Raw genomic sequence first — 17,048 nt, 5'->3', positions numbered from 1 at the left:
CGAAAAGCGTTAAGCAATCAAAATGTTAAAATAACAACAAATAACAAATTTGAATTAAAATATTGCAAATATGGAATAAAATACACTTATTTTATTATTTTTGCACTTATATAACCATTGTCACTATCGTAGTATATTTGATGATATCCGATGCACTGCTGAGCTAAATATTCTGGTAAGTGAAAATTACTGAACTGCCTTTAAAATGGAAAAGAAATAAGAAATGGCATTAAAGATTGCATTAAAGATTGCACTTTTGCATTCTTTAGAATACAATAAATTATGGACAAAAACATTAGTGTCACCAGTGTGATGAAAAGTAAGAACGCGTTGTCAAATTATTGCAATGTTTCAACTATTTTAAACACAAACTTTAATCACACCCTATGGAAAAACATATTTAAAAATGCAATTTTTCTGAAAACAGGAAACAGAACACTAGTTTTTTATGCTGTCATGACAAACTTGATGTGAAAGTATTACCCTCCAACTGCACTGTAACTCAGCTTACAAGAGATTTTGCTGATTGTCAGCCTTGCCGCAGAAAGCTGGCCAGGCAGTAACCTGCACTCTTTTATCAGATACAATCAGCTAAGAGGTGGTAAAGCACCTTTCGTTCACATCCACCTACATGCTGTCTGCTGCTAATTACATGGAAGTATTATTCCACTCTGATGAATGATCAATATCACTTCCCTCTTCCCCTTCCTCTGCCCGGCTGCAGCATGACTGCAATGGCAACACAAACTCAGCGAATATGACAACATCAAAAAGGAGAGGAATATTAAGCTAAATTGTAGAATTAGTCACCTGTATTATCTTTCCTGCATCTGGTTGATTTTAGAAGTAATCTAAATGGAGATTATCTATGTGACAAGTGAATTTAAGTAGCAAACACACACATGTTCTTTGCAGTAGTACAATATTGTTATGAAGGAACTAATAAACAAATAGGTTACTAAAATCAGAAGAGGGACATGGAAAAAAGGTTGCAATCATCCCTCAGGGTGCATACTGGTGTGCACCTGATATAATACAGCTAAGAGCAGGTGAGGACGGCAGTAAGGGAGGCCTCCACAGCCACTACAAGGGAGCTACAGGAACCATGGCTGACAAGGGAGACACTGTGCATACAACAACTGCTTTCCGGATGTTTCGCTAGCCACAGCTTTATGGCAAAGCGAGTGGCAAAGCGAAAACCACTGTTGAAAAGGCATCACATGACATGTGAGGTAGCTTTTGTCAGAACGCATGTGGGAAATAAGGTGAAAAAATGTTTTCATGACCTGACTGAAGCAAACTTGGGCTTGTCGGGCCTTTCAACTAAAAGTTGCGACAAACGCAGCAAAGAAACACCGTTTCTACCCAGAACCATCCGGCTGTGGGGAAGCGTCTCTGCAACAGGCCGTGAAAAGCCTAAATAAGGCAACATGGAGAGAATCCTACTGCTGTTTGCAAGAGAAATTACTTCAGAGAGGATTCATTTTGCAGCAAGACAACGATCTCAAACATAAAACCAAAACTACATTAGAAAGAGTTTGTGGTGCAGAGAGACCAAGCCAGATTTCAGACATCCAAAATATACAGCATAACTAAAAGTCGTAGTTCACTCACAGTTCCCGCGCGACTTAAAAGGCCTGGAGCACTACTTGTAAAGAAAAAGTGGGGAAATATTGCAGCATCAAGTCTAAAACGCTTGACAGGCACCTCTGATGCTACAAACTTGAGGATAGCAAATTCTTATGCAGTAATTTAAACTGTATTTTAGTCTATTGGGAAGTGTTGAATTCTATTTTGGACGCATGATCACTGGCCTACAAGAACTTCAACGAATGATTAATCTTCTGTTATCGTTGTACGTGTCTCGATGAAACTAAAATGCATTGCGACTGACTGCAATCATTTCACCCCTCCTTTGAGGTAGTGAGCACAGAAGCACAGATCAATGTTAGAAAAGTCATTTAAAGATAAATTCTGCTGAGACAAGAAAGCAACTTCACTTAACTGTTTCCTCAGCCGTTGGTTTTCATGCCAAGCAGTGAAAATGATCAATACAGATGATTGTAATTTGGGTCTGCGCTGGCACAGACGCTGAAGTTTGCCTTTTTAACGTAAAAAAAACCCCAAAAGCAGTTGTTGCCCTCGTTCTGTCTGCAGATGTCAAAGAAGGTCGCAAAATCAAAGGAAGTCAAAAATAGCAACAACAACAACAACACTTCTTCCAATGTTCTGTCCAGCTCATTTAAATGAACTGAGGCAGACGAAATAGTAAAAATGTCTCTATTAAACAGCACAGCTGCACCACAAACTACTAAAAACCACTATGAAGTCAAATTCACACCTTGGCAAAACAGTCGCAACAAAAATAGATAGGCTGAGCCACATGACTGTCCAATTACCAGCTTGAATGGTCACTTTTAATACTACAAATTACATGTAGGCCTTTCACTGACAGATTCCTGCAAGAAAATAACCTGAAAATGTTTGGGTCAGGGCTAAATGAGGACCCGGTTTATCATATCATGATATCTTTACAGTGTTCACAATGAACAAAGTCAAGCTTGTGGTTTTAAGCCTCTCTGTGTAAGAGCTTGTTTGGTGTAAACACCAACATGTTGCTGGTAACAACACTGAAATGCAACACACAATGTTGAGACTTTCTTGAGAATCAGTATTGCACAGTTTGCCACTAAAGAAAAAAAAGATGATTTTAATCTGTCTGTAATAGTTATTATACATGAAGACTTACCACTCAAATTTATGCGGTAGTTAATGGAAGCATATTTCAGACCAAAAAGGACAATGGGACATATTTTGATTCGTGTAATGTCAGTAAGCAGAAATGTTTATATATTCAGTGCATTTAAGTGCAATAAAAATATATATATATATAAAAAATATGATGAATCACATGTCAAATGTTCATCTCGGTTGCCTCACTGCAAAATATCTTCTCATTTTTGGTTGTATATGGCATAATAATCAACAATTATAACCATGTAAGCCATTAAATCTCTAAAAAAAATACCTTCATTATATATTTTACCTTGCTCCTTAGTTTCCCACAGATAAAAGTTAAATGCTGCCATATAAGCAAGACTCAAAGGAGACAGGTGAGTTTTAGCAAGTTGCTAACAATGCTAATGTTGAAGGTTTAGTTGAAGATCTTCTAAAACTCCTGCATTTTAGCGTCCTGCTTATACAAATAAAAACACTGGAACAAGAGTGAAATGTGTATTCGTACCTGTTAAGTTGTCATTACGAGGAGAGAGGCATCAGTGGTGGTGAAATACATGTGAGTCTGGTCTGCTGCTCTGTAGACATGTGTGAGAAAAGGGGAGGAGAGTGAAGAAAAAGAGAGAGATGTAGTTTCGCCAGAGACGATCGGCCCTGTTGCTCTTTCAGTTGATCTTTAGGTCTTTCATCCACCTTGTCATAACACCACTGTATGTGTGTGTGTGTGTGTGTGTGTGTGTGTGTGTGTGTGTGTGTGTGTGTGTGTGTGTGTGTGTGTGTGTGTGTGTGTACGTGCGTTAGTGTGTGTGTGTTACGAGCTGTGTCATAGTGATGCTGGAAAGAAGAGAAAAACACCCCAGTGTGTGGCTTAAACCTCACACACATGTACATGCACAGATACGCACACTTTCAGTTTGAGTAGGTGATCTTTTCTTCTCCCCTCTCATCCCTCATTTTCTCTTGTAGTGTCTTTAGGTCTGTTTGTTTTCTAAAGGGCCACACACTAATGTTTTACATGCACAAACATATGTCAACTGTAAAAAACTAAATGCACAGCAGCCTGTAGAAAGTCAAGGTCGGATGTCAGTTTAGTACGCATCATAAATTTACTTTCTGAATTGATATTTGCACTTTTCGTCTTGATACTTAAGTAATAAAAAGTCATCTCAGAGCACTTCACGTATTAAGGTCAACGCTTTACAATACTACATTATTGAGAGAAAAGGAAGAAAAAAACTTATAATTCTTGTCCTGATTCTTCTATGCCTCATCTGCAACTAGGAGGGATCAATTAAGTTTATCTTATCTTACCTTTTCACAAGAAGAAATATCTGGCACAACCAGCTTCAGGGAAGGCTGCTGTCTGCCACGATTGGTTGAGGTTAACATGAAGGAGAGAGAAAACAAACAAGATGACAATGAAGACTGGGAATGTTAAAGGGGTCCAATAAGACTCTGATACATATATAATAAAAGTACATATCTATGGCCAGCAGTTGGTTAGATTAGCATTGCACCATGACTGGAAAAAGGGAAGAACAGTGAGCGAACCATGTCCTAGAGTAGTAAAATCTGACTATCAACATGTCTAAAAGTCATGAATTAGCATATCTAACTGGTTTAATAAGTACAGAAAATTTTGTTAAATGAGCTACATGTGAGGTGTAGTGTGTCAAAATGAGCACATCAAGAAAAAAATCTAGCTTATTATCTCATGCAAAACTGTGTAACTTCAGTTTTTCCACAGATTAAACAAGCAAGATTATACATTATAAATGGCAAACACCCAAAGAGTTGCTAGGCTAACCTTTGGACAAACACAGTCTACCCATTTCTGGTGTTATTGCTGGGCTAACTATGTAGGTTTCACATTATAAGCTTTCCATTTACTGCTCAACAAGTAAGTAAATACACATAAATCGTGAAAGGTTATTAACTGTGAACTATATCATAAGAAATACACATTTTTTGTCTTTTTCAAGGTAACAAACCTTAATGTTAGGCTTTGAGACTACACAGGTTAATAGGCAATTTTTTGCCCATTCTGATTGCTAAGCTAACATCTAAGTTGTGATAAGCTTCTCATTTTTTCACTCAACAAAACTGCAAATAATTTTAAATCCCTAAAAAGGTTAATTTTTGAACCATTTTCAATTCAATGCACTTTAATTTAAGGCTGCGTGGCTACACAACAGAGAAGGTGTTAGCTAAACCAAGAAGATCTCTATAAAGAATCTCTAAAGAAATCTACGTTATTTTAATTAGTTTACTTTAAGTTTAGGCTCCAAGGTTACATGCTAGAGGAGTTAGCAGGAGAGGCAGATGCTTGAATTTAGATAAAATCAGCAAAGGAAAATCAAGAAGATTTCAGAAAGGAAAATCGCTGGTACTTTCAAATTTACTCAACTGCTTTTTAAGTTTATGCATCAGTTTTCTATTAAATAAAATAAGTACCTGTAATAAATGTAAGGAAATTTTACTCTTTAGTTCTTACCGTGCAATTGCTAATTAAAGAACCCGTTTATTTAGGGGGTGTTTCTTCATGTACTTCTGTGTGTGGTTCTATAGAGCACTGAAAGTTCTTTATTTTTATTGGAGTAATTTGCTGGCATGTAATAGTGTGAAATTAGAGTTGCGACTCATTATTTTCTTTAACAATGAATCTGTAGATTATATTTTCAGTTAATTAATTAATGTCAATCACAGTTTCCCACATCCCAAGGAGGCATCTTGTAAGATGTTATTCCTTCTGACCAACACGCAAAACATTAAATGTATTATAATGGAAGACCCAGTAATGTTAAAATTCTTATGTTTACAATTCATAAATAAAATTTCCTAAAATGTGTGTATGGCTGCCAAATGCAATCAGTGTATCTTGATTTCGAATACAGATCAGTAAGTTAATATAAGGTTTGGGGGTGTATTTGACAGTTCATAGTGATCAATTTTGCGTTTGTGTCCATTGCTTTTGCTTTGTGTTGCTCTGAAGGTGACAGTTTTGATACTTTTTATGCCTATAATTGATTGAACTAAAAAGGAAAATTAATAAATGGTCATCATGTGTTTTTTTTCAACATACACATAATTTGATTTAAAATGCTCAGAGAACTACTTATTTTGAAAAACCTCTCAAGAATCGCTCGAAAGAGGTTCTTCACCTTAACTATCCTAAAAATGCTTCCTTAAAAATCTGATTTTTGCTCCAAGTATTTAGAGCACCATTTAGGGTGTTTAAGAAACCTTTGTGGTTTCTTTAAAATATTGGTTGTTTTTTTTTTTTTTTGAAGATCCTGTGCTAAAAGGATCTTTATGGAACTAAAACAGGTTCCTCCATGTTATGTCCAGTTAGCACCTTTATTTTTCTGAGTCTAGTAAAATTATATTTGCTTTAATAAGGATATTAGTATAACGAAGGCCCCGGTGCTCCCCTGGTAGGTCAAGCCGACCCTGATAAAACTACACAGCAGTGACAGTTCACTTATATTCTGAGGTAATATTCAATAATCAAAGTTCAAAAACAAGGTATCTCTGTCCCGTCTAGGCTTGAAATGCTCTTGAGCAAGGCACGGACGCTCAAAACGTACCAGAGGAGTCACACGTTGGCCAAAAGCGTATGATGTGTAAAGCTGTATGAAGCAGTGTTTTGGTGAACATACAACAGATGATGGGTCAAAGTGAGATATTTATTCATTATAAATGGAGTGTTGCTTGTTGGACTCGATCAGACGGATATAAAAGTGACATTACTGCAACAAGGGGTGTCTTTTATGTATATAAAGGGAAGTGGCGTATTAAAGTGTTAAGCTAATGTCTGTATGTTGAGCGGAGAGCCTCGATTTATGATTTCCTTTTGAATGCAGAATATTTTACCGTCACTTGGTTTTCAGGGCAGAGGGCTTTAAAGTGAAGTGACAAATCAGGAACACTATGCCGCCGTATTTCACTACCTCTGTCTCTGCATTGTTCCATGAAAGCTGATGAAAGGTCATGTAACTTCATGTCACAGTGATGTAAAAGGTGCCTGTGTGTGTGTCAGACTCAGACTGAGAGTCAGTCATGAGTGTGCATGGCGGTGGTTTGGTTTCACAGCGGCGTGGGGTGAATGCAGAGGTGGCGAGACGGGCTCTGATTCCCGGTATCATCAGCTTCAAACCTCCCCTGTGATACCACAGCGACACGGCGGCCCTGTATTGTACCAAGACCCTGAAACCGTGCTGAGTTAACTTAAGCTGAGTTTCACCTGTTAGATGAACTGTTTGACGTTTTTTATCAAAAGAGTGGGTTAAAAGCAGTGCTTTTGAATGAGAAATGGCATTTTTGCACACAAGAATGTAAAGTTAAATTGCCAGTTACATCATTTTGGAGTTAACTGATGTATTTTGTACCAAGTCGGACTTTTTGCCCATCTCACATTGAAATACAAGGCATATTTAAAGATTAAGCATCCCAAATTGACTGTATCTTAAAGTACCACACCTTTAAAAGCATCAAAATCATAATCTAACAGTATGACATTATATATTCATCACCTACAGTGAAAGCAGTTTTAGAAGTGAACAGGCTGATCAGGGTGGAAAACTATACTAAGACACAATAACAACAAATAAACATATGTCAGTCATATATCAGTCATATGTGGAAGAGGGGGAGCCCAGGAAGAAGCCCATCCTCTATGAGGACCTGAGGCTCAAAAACAGAGAGAACTTTGAGGTAAAATAAAATTGATTTTAACAGGATTTAAAAGACATTTTTGTGTTTTGGGCGGGTAGTCACAAATTTGAAGTTCCAAGTATCCAGAATCTAAAGTAAATATACTAGTACAACACCAGAATGGGAAAATACTCCAGTAAAAGTATAAAATCTTACATTTTTGCTCTAATATAAGTGTAAATTTTTTACTAGCAATGCAAGAATGTAGGCAAGCACATTTTTTAATCACTGTACTTCAATACAAGTTTGAGATGCTAATTTCGTGCTCATTATGCTAAAATTGCTAAAGTACATTTCAGAGGCAAATATTACACTTCAAACATCACTATATATCTGACAGCCACATTTACGCTGCAACAATATTACAAACAAAGCAGACTCACTAAGTAATATACTGCGTTGTTACAGATAATATAGTAGTATAGGATATATGTATATTTACACATTAACGCATTTATATTAACAACATAATACATAATAGTATTGAGTACTTTGACTTTTGATACATTAACTACATGTTGTCAGTAATACTTAAAAATTTAACACCACACAGAACAAATACTAGAAGTCCTGCACTGAAAATGTAACTAAAGAATACCTTTTTAGTAAAGGTAGTAGTAGCACTAACTTTCTGTTGTACTGGCTGTTTAAATAAAAACTCACACTTACCAGTATTCGAGCAAATGTAGCTGTATAAGCTATGTTTGCCGTTTAAAGTCGTATCACGTACTGTAATGATTTGCCCACAGATTCAGTTCCAGTTTAAAAACAGCTGCTTTAAAGGAAGAGTTACGTCACAATCCAGTGTTTTTCTGAAGTAAAATAAACTCAAGCTATAACTGCTAGTCAATGTAAAGAGCAAAACCACAGAGGCTGTTGTGATAGAGATGCAATACCTTCAATACCGTGTTCTTCCTTTGTGTCTTTCTAATTGAACGTGTCAGTACTTTAAATAAAACTGAATCAACTGTGTGGATGTTTTTAAAGCGACTAACATTTCATTATTTGGCTCTATAAACATCTCAGTTTAAATAAAACTCCAGTAAATGAACTCGACTCCTCAGACTTCATCTGTCATCTTATGCCTCGTAGAGAAATAATTTCAGTAAAAATGTAACTTGACAGAAGAAATGATGCGTTTTCAATCACAAGTAGACAATTTTGCTCACAGCAGTCTAGTCAACTCAGACCTCTGAAGTTCTACATTAAAAAGCAACTGTGGAAATGCAACACACATATAGACATTGGTGTCTCACTGCTCATTCATCAATCACTAAGTAAAAAACAGACACGGTATCAGAGACTGTTCATTTGTTTGTATCTCTGCTATAAGAATTTAATGTAATCTGTTAACCAGCATTAAAAATGGACACGCTTGTTTCCTGAATTCAAAATTGTCATGTTTCGTGTAGGTGAAGTAACTGTGAGAAAGTCGCAGGCAGGTGTATGATCCATTTAGTGAAATTCATATTTACTCGCACAACGTACGTTTTAGATTACGGTATCATACGCCTATCAGACGTATCTCAGGATGGTGATAAAATACAGACGTGCTTCCTCTGCTAACATCTGTGACACACTTTCACACACCTGTACACACTGAAAACAGCGAGCATCTCCTCCGATATCATCTTCAGCTTAAAAACACGACGCCGACTATTATAAAAATAGTCACACACATAAAATATGGAGAGTACACAGGAGTCAGTGCTGAGCTTTCTGTTTATTCATTTCCAAATCAGTTCATTTGACAAACTTGAGTCGCCACACATTTTCAAAGTTGACTGTGACTTTTAGTGAGAAAAACAAAAAGAAAGCCCATAAAATAAAGTAAAACCGTCACTAAAACAGAACATTTTAAAATTCATGAATGAAAAACACCACAGTTCCTACAGAAATGCCCCAAAGAACAAGAATGGAATGTCTTAAGCACATTTGGACAATGTGCAGATTGTAAAAAAAAATAAAACATAACAAAAGAACAAAACGCTCAATTGAGGAGTGCACATCTGTTGTGGCTGAATCTTTTTCTTGCACAGTAAAAACTGTAAAAACAACCTAAGAATATCCAAATGAGTAGATACTGGCCTTTATTTTGTATCTGTACGGCTGATTTTTCTTTGACCCAATTTATGTTTTTATGCTTTAAGTAAACTGATGGAACTTTCTATTTATCACAGTAAAAAGAAATATCCTATAGCTTTTCAACGCCTCGTCTTTTTCCTACGGATTAGGACTGGCTTTAGTATCTTTTAAAAAACAGAAATCTCAAGTGTAGCTCTCCTATAGCTTGGCGCCCCCTTTAGGCGATATAGGGGAAATGCAGGAGGACTGCGTGTCCAGCTCCTAGAGTGAAATTTTCCAGGCTGACGGGGGAATTTTCCGCAAGGTCTGGGTCAGTCGACATCTTCACCTCAGCCGACTCTGGCAGCTCTACTCCCTCTGCAGGAACAAAGTTAATTATGTTTAAAAAAATAAATAAAAAATACTGCCAGAAAGAGAAAGATGTTAGATGTTTCTGTTTTCAATTCAAACACAATCACTGTTGATGTGCAACTTGCCTATAGGTGCCAGTTTGAGTGTGAACGTCTTAGCCTGTGATCCCCAGTTCACCGCCGTTACGTATCTCTCGCTCTGATCCCACAGACGGAGGAAAGAAAGCGAGGAGGCTGAGGAGTAGAGGGAGTAGTAGTCGCCGTGGAGGAGAGAGCGCTCTTTACCTCGCAGGTCGCTGAGGTCTTTAAACCACTTCCTTATAGCAACACGCTCCGTACGCACAGCCTGTAAACGTGAGGTTTAAGGAAATCTCTTAATCACACTGAAAGCAAGGAAGTGACTGCTCAAGAAGTCTTATTCCACGCTCTTTACCTCAGCATCATTCTTGGGAGCTTCTTTTGAAGGTTCCTTCTCTATGTCCCAAATGACCTGAGCATCCTGACAGAGGAAAGACAAAGTTACACTCCACAACTGATGCACAAATAATGAAAACTTAAACATCTGAACCTTATTATAGCTCACCTCAGTTGCATTAAGGCCAATTTCATCTCCGTAGGTAAACACTGGGGTTCCAGGCATGGTAAACAGCAGAAGCTGGTAGAGACGAATCAGACCTAAACTTGTTGCCAGTTTAGACAGATGGTCCTTTTGTGCAGCACCGAGCCCCCAGCCCACACTTCTCTGCTCAGAGCTGAGGGAGTCCATGTCCCTGATGCGCTCCACACCTGCAGATATTCACGTAAAACTATCACCTGAAATGCACCTTTTGGTCTCCATATCACTGGTTTATTTTATTTATATAATTACATCATAATAAATCAACATCAGCCCCATTACTATGAAGGAGGAGGGGTGCTAGAATTATGACAAGGCACGAAATGGGTAACAAAATATAAATGAAGTTCAACAAGAAACCAGTTTTCACAAAAAAATAAAAACAACTAAACAAGAAGACAAACACTTAAAACACATGCAAGCATGAAAGGACAATCGGCCAGCTCCAGCCTACCTCCATCATTACGGCTGAGCAGGTCAGACAGGACAAGATCTACTCCAGAAGTATTAACCAGACGAGAAACCTCCGGTGCTGAAATACCTTCAACCACACCCATCAGTGCCCTGAGAGAAACACAGTAACGTCAGGTCATCGTAACAACACAACAGAAAACAGTTTATACTGCGGGCACTTGTTAAAATATAAGTGTAAAGTATGAAACTAAAGGTTATATCAGAACCTCTAAATCAGCATAATGATTTGTGTGCCATTTCTCAAATCGCCCACAAGGTGTCACTTTAGTTTAAACACAACACTGGCTTGAGGATGAATGCTTTTGTTCTCCATGTTCTCTCAGGAAACATGACCTTGTTATAGCACACATTTACTCCTGCTTAGAAAGACTGTTTTCCCAAGACAAAACAGCCCTACAGCCTTTTCAACTACTGTCTCAATTCTGTAGAGGAGTCCGTCACCAAATTGAACTTCTTCTAATTTCAAAATCTTACTAGTTTTGTTTTTTGTTCAAAACAATGTTTCTCATATCTACAGGGACAAGCTGCATGTATTCAAATGTTTTGCAAATGAAATATTCAGTGTTCCTGAACAAACTGTCTACTTATGCTGAAGCAAAGGAAGCTAGAAAAGCAATGTCAGTCGTATTTACCTCTTCTTGGTGTCATCAGTGCGGTTGCCCTGGACAGCCGCCCGCAGTTTTGACCAATCAGTAGAGTTGGTGGCAACAGTGAGTTGAGATAACTTGATGCCATCAACACCCAAATTCAGCCAGTACTCAGCTGCAGCCTGGAAGAGAACATGAGGAGCAACACCAGTTTATTAACACAGACTCCGTAAAGAAGGACCACAGTATATGCTGCTGTGTTTTCTAATGGGTAATTTAACATTTAGCCTAAAAGAAACAAGGTGTCTGTGTGTCCTACCTTGACTTTCTCCATCACATCGTCAATATTGTCATTGAACCAGGGAGCAGATCCCTTGGCGTCTGGAGTCAGGTCTAACACCACAGAGATGCCTAAAAGAAACAAGACACAAAATTTGCTTGTCACATCTAGTCTTGAAAAGTCTCAAATTTCCAAAAAAATCCAGGAAAAATAACTGAATGAGCCCAGCTTCAGTGATTCATAAAGTCTGAGCTTTTAAATGTAACTGATCTCAGTTGTAAAATAACCTACCCTTCTTGTGGGCTTTGTCCAGCACAGCTTTCAGGTCATCCTGCGTTCCCAGGGGCGAGTCGATCTTTTGAAGTTCGAGTGTGGCTAGCTGATTGGGCTGGACAGCGTGAATAGGGCCGAGAACCAGAGCTTTCACCTTCAACTGGTTTATGTCATCCAACTTTGCTTCAACACCTGGCAAAAGAAACCAACAGACAGGGAAGGAAAATGAAATGCTGAGTCAAGTGTGAACTTCACAAAGACAACAGAGAGCTGATGTGTGAAAAGTGACATGGCCAGAGGGTCAGGGAGAGAGGGCAGGAGGTTGGACGGCTGCTTTGGTAGTTTGGGAAACAGCAAAGTGCAACATGAGGATGTGTATGAATGAATACTGCTGCCCTTTTAACCAGATATTGACTCAAGGCAGGAGCATGTGAATGATACTATGCACACCCTCTGCCGGCCATGTGAAATCTGAGCACAAGGAGGTCCTTTATACAGGAACAATATGAACTAGTCACGTGTGGTTTTTGGAATTCCACCCAAAGCCTCCTGGAAACCCGACAAATCCCCACTAATTCACAATAAGAACAGCAATGCATTCTGTCCTTCCTGGCTCTCTTTTTAAGTTCCACATAATGAAAATAAAAGCCTGAAAGAAAATAAGTTATTTTGCTCCTATTATGTGAAAAGGTCTTTAAAAAAGCTCTAAAAACTTGGCAATAAAATCTACAGGGTTGCTCAACTTTACCTCTGAAAAGAAAAGATATGTAAGGAAACATGACATGTTCATTTTTTGTGTCCTTTAGACCTTTAATCACTCGGCCTTGTCAGCAGTTTGGTATCTAGCCAGCTGAAAGAGGCGACGCACAGCTAAGGAAACCCAAGACACTGTCACAAGATTCTTCCATGTGAATCAGCATGTGGTACAACATTAAGGCCACAACATTTCATAATGTGATCTCCAAGTCTTATTTGAGGAACATGAATGACTCAGTGTGCAAAAGAACATGCAAACATCAGCAAGAAATGCCATCAAACTTTAACCGAAACATAAAAAGCAAAATAAATAGATTCACATTTATGCTAAAAACTTCAAAATAGTCTACCTTTCAGGTCTGAAGAGAAAGCTTTAACGTCAGGGATCTGGTACAGAGGTCCTTCATTCCACCAGCTCATGTCAGGGATGGGTTTGCAGCGAGGGGCCTGGATGATGATCACTATGGCTCCAGCCAGCATGCCGACCCAGCCGAGCCAAAACAGGACAAGAAGCACCCAACGGGTTCTCACCCATCTGAAAACAGAGTATCAGAGGAGAAAAAATTTAAATCAACACTGATTTTACACCACACACCAATACAAGGGTGCCCACAGCAGCTCTTTGTCATTAACTCTTACCCTGGAGTGCCAGCAACCTTCATCAGCTCTTCTTTGGACAGGCCAGTGAATGTCACCTCGTCCTCAGGAACCTTCAGCTTCACGCTGCCATTTTTCTCTCCGCCTGCAGCCTGGCCGTGGCCTGTCATGGGCTGCTTCTCAGGATCCATCTCATTGAGCTCCACTTCTTTCATGTCGATCTCCGTGTCCTTACTCATGGTTTAATCTAGGGTGAGGAACAGGAGGAAGCATGAACTGTCAAGTTGACCTTGTCTTCCTAAAAGGCAGAAAGGGCATCCTGAGTAAAATCTAGTATTTTTTGTCTGCATAATGAGATCAAAAAAGAAAACTTTAAAAAAAGGAGTTGAGGGCTTCTTAACATTCCTGGACAGTTTTTTTTTTTGAAAGTATCATTATGCTGCATACCTTCAAGTCGGGACATGACAACAAAGGCTACAGTTATTAGCGAATTCCTACAACAGAAATTAGGCGGGGTTGCTAATGAACAGTTGCAACAGTTCTGTACTGACGTTAGCTAGCATTAGCAGCTAGCGAGCTTGAAAAATTAACGTTACGCAGATTATAATAACAGTACTGGTTGCTGTAATTTGAAACAAAATGAACATACAACTCATGAAGAGCATCTGTTCCGCTTAATTCAACAGTTGTCTGATGAAACACCGGCAGACAATTCCGAGATTCAAACAACGGAAACAATGCAGGTAACCTTCACAATAAGGGTGGAATACATTAATTAATTTAAAAATTACCAAAAAAGAATACGAATGACATTGCGGCAAGCCTGACGAAGACTAAAAATATGCTAACCTACGAGTTACTTCTGATATATCTAATTTTTATCAAGTTTATGCACAATAGTTGACATATGAGTTACGTTTTATTGCGTTTTATTAATCAATCCAACCGGATGTGTATCGATTGACCGGTTTGCTCTGGTTCTCCTTCAGTTCTCGCTTCCCACAAAAAATACTGAAATAATATTTATGTAATATAAACCACCAAATTAGTTATAAACTTGACTTGACACAAGTGATAACTATAAAAGTATTTAATATCGTGTCATTTGTTTTCTGAGAAGATGATGAAATCAGCCCCATCCCTACGTCACACTCAGATACACGAGGCTTCTTTCCACTCGTGAGTCTGTAATGAAGTTTAATGAGCTAAACTACCGAAAAAACTCTTCTGAACTTTCTCTGTGATTGTAAAGTAAATGAATAAATTCAGCTGTACCTGTTTTAAGTCTGTCCGTGTGTTTGTCGTATCGTCCTCAGTCGTTTATCCTCTCGTCTCTAATCCCACAAAGAGCCTCTGACTATTTGTAGTTGCTCCGGTTTCTCCGCCCATGAAGGGAGGAACCAGTCATTTCCCTCCCCTCACAGCTGCCCTCCCTGTGTTCCTAGAAGAGCTGAACAAATAAACAAACAACTAAACAACGTCGAACCCCCTATATGCTCCAAATCAACAACCCAACCTTCAGTTTTGGACATTCAGTGTTTAGTCTCCATATTGGATATTTGCTTCATGCTCAAAAGCAGTGCCTTAGACCTGTTTTGTTCCTTTTTTAAATGATACTTAGAATATTTTTCATAATTTACTGTGAGTTTTCAGTGCCCATTTTATATTGGATTATTTTATTCTGTCATTCTGACTCTCAATTGTGATTTTTTTATTAAAAAGCTTTTGCATGTTTTATTGGAATTCTCTTGGTCCACTGTTAGTCAGGGGCACTTGTTAAATAAACTAAGGGCCAAACTGTGCCTCTACATGCCTCGTGCCACCTGGAAATAAACTGAGGGACAAAGTGGGCTCACGTGCCACCTGTAACAGAACTTGTGGGCTAATACAGGCCCACTGCTGCCCCACATACCACCTGTAAATGAGCTAAATAAACTGTAGGTCCAAAGCAGGCCTTTTGCTGGCCGCCATGGTACTGTACAATAAGCTTAGGGGCCAAAACGAGCCCTGTGTTGGCCTCTACAACCTGTAAATAAGCTGTAGGGCCTTCAGTGAGCCCACACCACTAGTGAAATGTACTCTTTGTGTTCAGCCCTCACGATGCCCTCCTTTTTGGGCTCGGTTTTGGCCACATATTGAGCCACAAAGGACCAAAACAATGTTCAGATTCTGTCCTGAAATGATCTGTTCCACTTTACTGGTGAAAATGTTAATTACAGTCCAAATTCGGGTTTAATATGTCTCAGATTCAGGAGGACATAGAATATATTCTGTAAACTGTTAGCCAACAGATTCAGTTATCTGTTATATTATAGAAACCTGAATTCCTGAAGATAATTCAATCACCTTAATGAGTCAAGCTGATTGATTCATCTTTCGATCAGCTTAGATCAGCGATCTCTGTTCCTCATTGATCTAATTTACCATCTTATCCTCTCTCTACCTTCTCTTACAGACTTGATTTGCATTGTTTTTCCTCAGTAAACATCCACTGAGATATCTAATCAGAGTCTCACATGATCCTGACACTATGTTTCTAACCAATACAAAAAATAAAATGTATTTTAAAAACTTACTCTGCTGAATTGAGCTTGCAAAATTTTCCAGTTTAACAAAGAAGAAAGAAATGGAGCAGCATTGGTTTTCTCTCGGTAAGGGTATATAAATAGCTTGTTGATCTCATTCTGAAATGTCAGGTTGTTGTTCATGTTGCTGCTGTTTTCTTTCACCGTAAGAGATCCGAATTAGGACTGACCAGCTACATGTTGATGAAAGATTCTAATAAATTCTAATGTAATAATGTGTTTTAAAGCAGAGATAATATGAGCAAGCAGTTAGATCAACTTCCTCTTGTCTTTGCTTGCGCTCTAAAACATTCCCCAGCTGTTGTTGACCTTCATAGTATTACAGAAGGAGCAGATTTCTAAGAACAGCAGGAATAAAATCTCAATGTCATGTACATAATGTGCTGTGGGATGTTTCTGACCCTGTTTTGTTTCATCTGCTGCAAACTGTTGAAATTTATTCTGATATATAATAAAGTAGGCTGAATGCTTGTGTGTAAATATTATCCACATTTATCATGTTCCTGTCAGTTGCACGTGCCGTGATAGTTTCAAGGGTATTGTTTATGCAGTTTCCCCTCCGTCAAAGTGCAAAGCATGCATTTACATAATAAAAAACTGAGTGGATTAGCGTCCTAGCAGAGGATCAAAGACACAAAGTCAAAAGGCAAAAGCTTTCAAAGACTTATGATATGGATATCCCTGCTCTTTAATTTTTAATAACTTGCTTTCTACTGTCTTTTTGCCCTTTTCCTCACCTGTTAAGCTTTTTTCTCTGTCTCCTCTCATGTAAACATGTTTATGCAGTGACAGGTAACTGCAGAAACATGCTCAGCCGCTTTACCTTTACATGCCTGTACCTCTGCGTGTGTGCGTGCGTGTGTGTGCGTGTGTGTGTGTGTGCATGCTCTCTGTGTTGCGTTTTTGTTCAGTCTCTACAGAAACATGAAGTTTGACCTACTTTATGCTTTTTTAGAACTATTGATCAGACTATTTTGCAAGCATGGGCTAATCATA

General features: G+C 38.5%; 2 protein-coding genes across 3 annotated transcripts in view; both read right to left on the bottom strand.

Moving 5' to 3' along the window:
* Positions 1–3,374, bottom strand: part of LOC111588687 (uncharacterized) — a 28,733-nt gene extending 25,359 nt beyond the window's left edge. Inside the window, exon 1 of the mRNA XM_055007676.1 lies at positions 3,245–3,374. The gene's annotated coding sequence lies outside the window, so the exon portion shown is untranslated. The remainder of the gene's footprint in view (positions 1–3,244) is intronic.
* Positions 3,375–9,153: 5,779 nt separating this feature from the next.
* Positions 9,154–14,900, bottom strand: slc3a2a (solute carrier family 3 member 2a). 2 transcript variants are annotated; one of them, XM_023289394.2, is made up of 11 exons: positions 14,743–14,900; positions 13,510–13,714; positions 13,221–13,405; positions 12,133–12,306; positions 11,881–11,972; positions 11,607–11,743; positions 10,955–11,064; positions 10,468–10,670; positions 10,318–10,383; positions 10,011–10,230; positions 9,154–9,891 (listed from the first exon to the last, which is right to left on the bottom strand). In XM_023289394.2, exons 2-11 carry the CDS (start codon positions 13,704–13,706, stop codon positions 9,752–9,754), a joined length of 1,524 nt encoding a protein of 507 aa, XP_023145162.2. In that variant the 5' UTR covers positions 13,707–13,714; positions 14,743–14,900; the 3' UTR covers positions 9,154–9,751. The 2 variants fall into 2 exon arrangements, with proteins under 2 accessions (XP_023145162.2, XP_023145163.2); XM_023289395.3 differs by having other exon boundaries at positions 13,510–13,765; positions 14,743–14,838.
* Between the last annotated feature and the right edge of the window lie 2,148 nt (positions 14,901–17,048).

This window comes from Amphiprion ocellaris, chromosome 23 (genome assembly GCF_022539595.1).
Source record: "Amphiprion ocellaris isolate individual 3 ecotype Okinawa chromosome 23, ASM2253959v1, whole genome shotgun sequence".
NCBI classification, from domain to species: Eukaryota; Metazoa; Chordata; class Actinopteri; family Pomacentridae; genus Amphiprion; species Amphiprion ocellaris.
The sequence above is the reverse complement of the archived record's forward strand: the minus strand, read 5'-3'. Positions and strand labels throughout refer to the sequence as shown.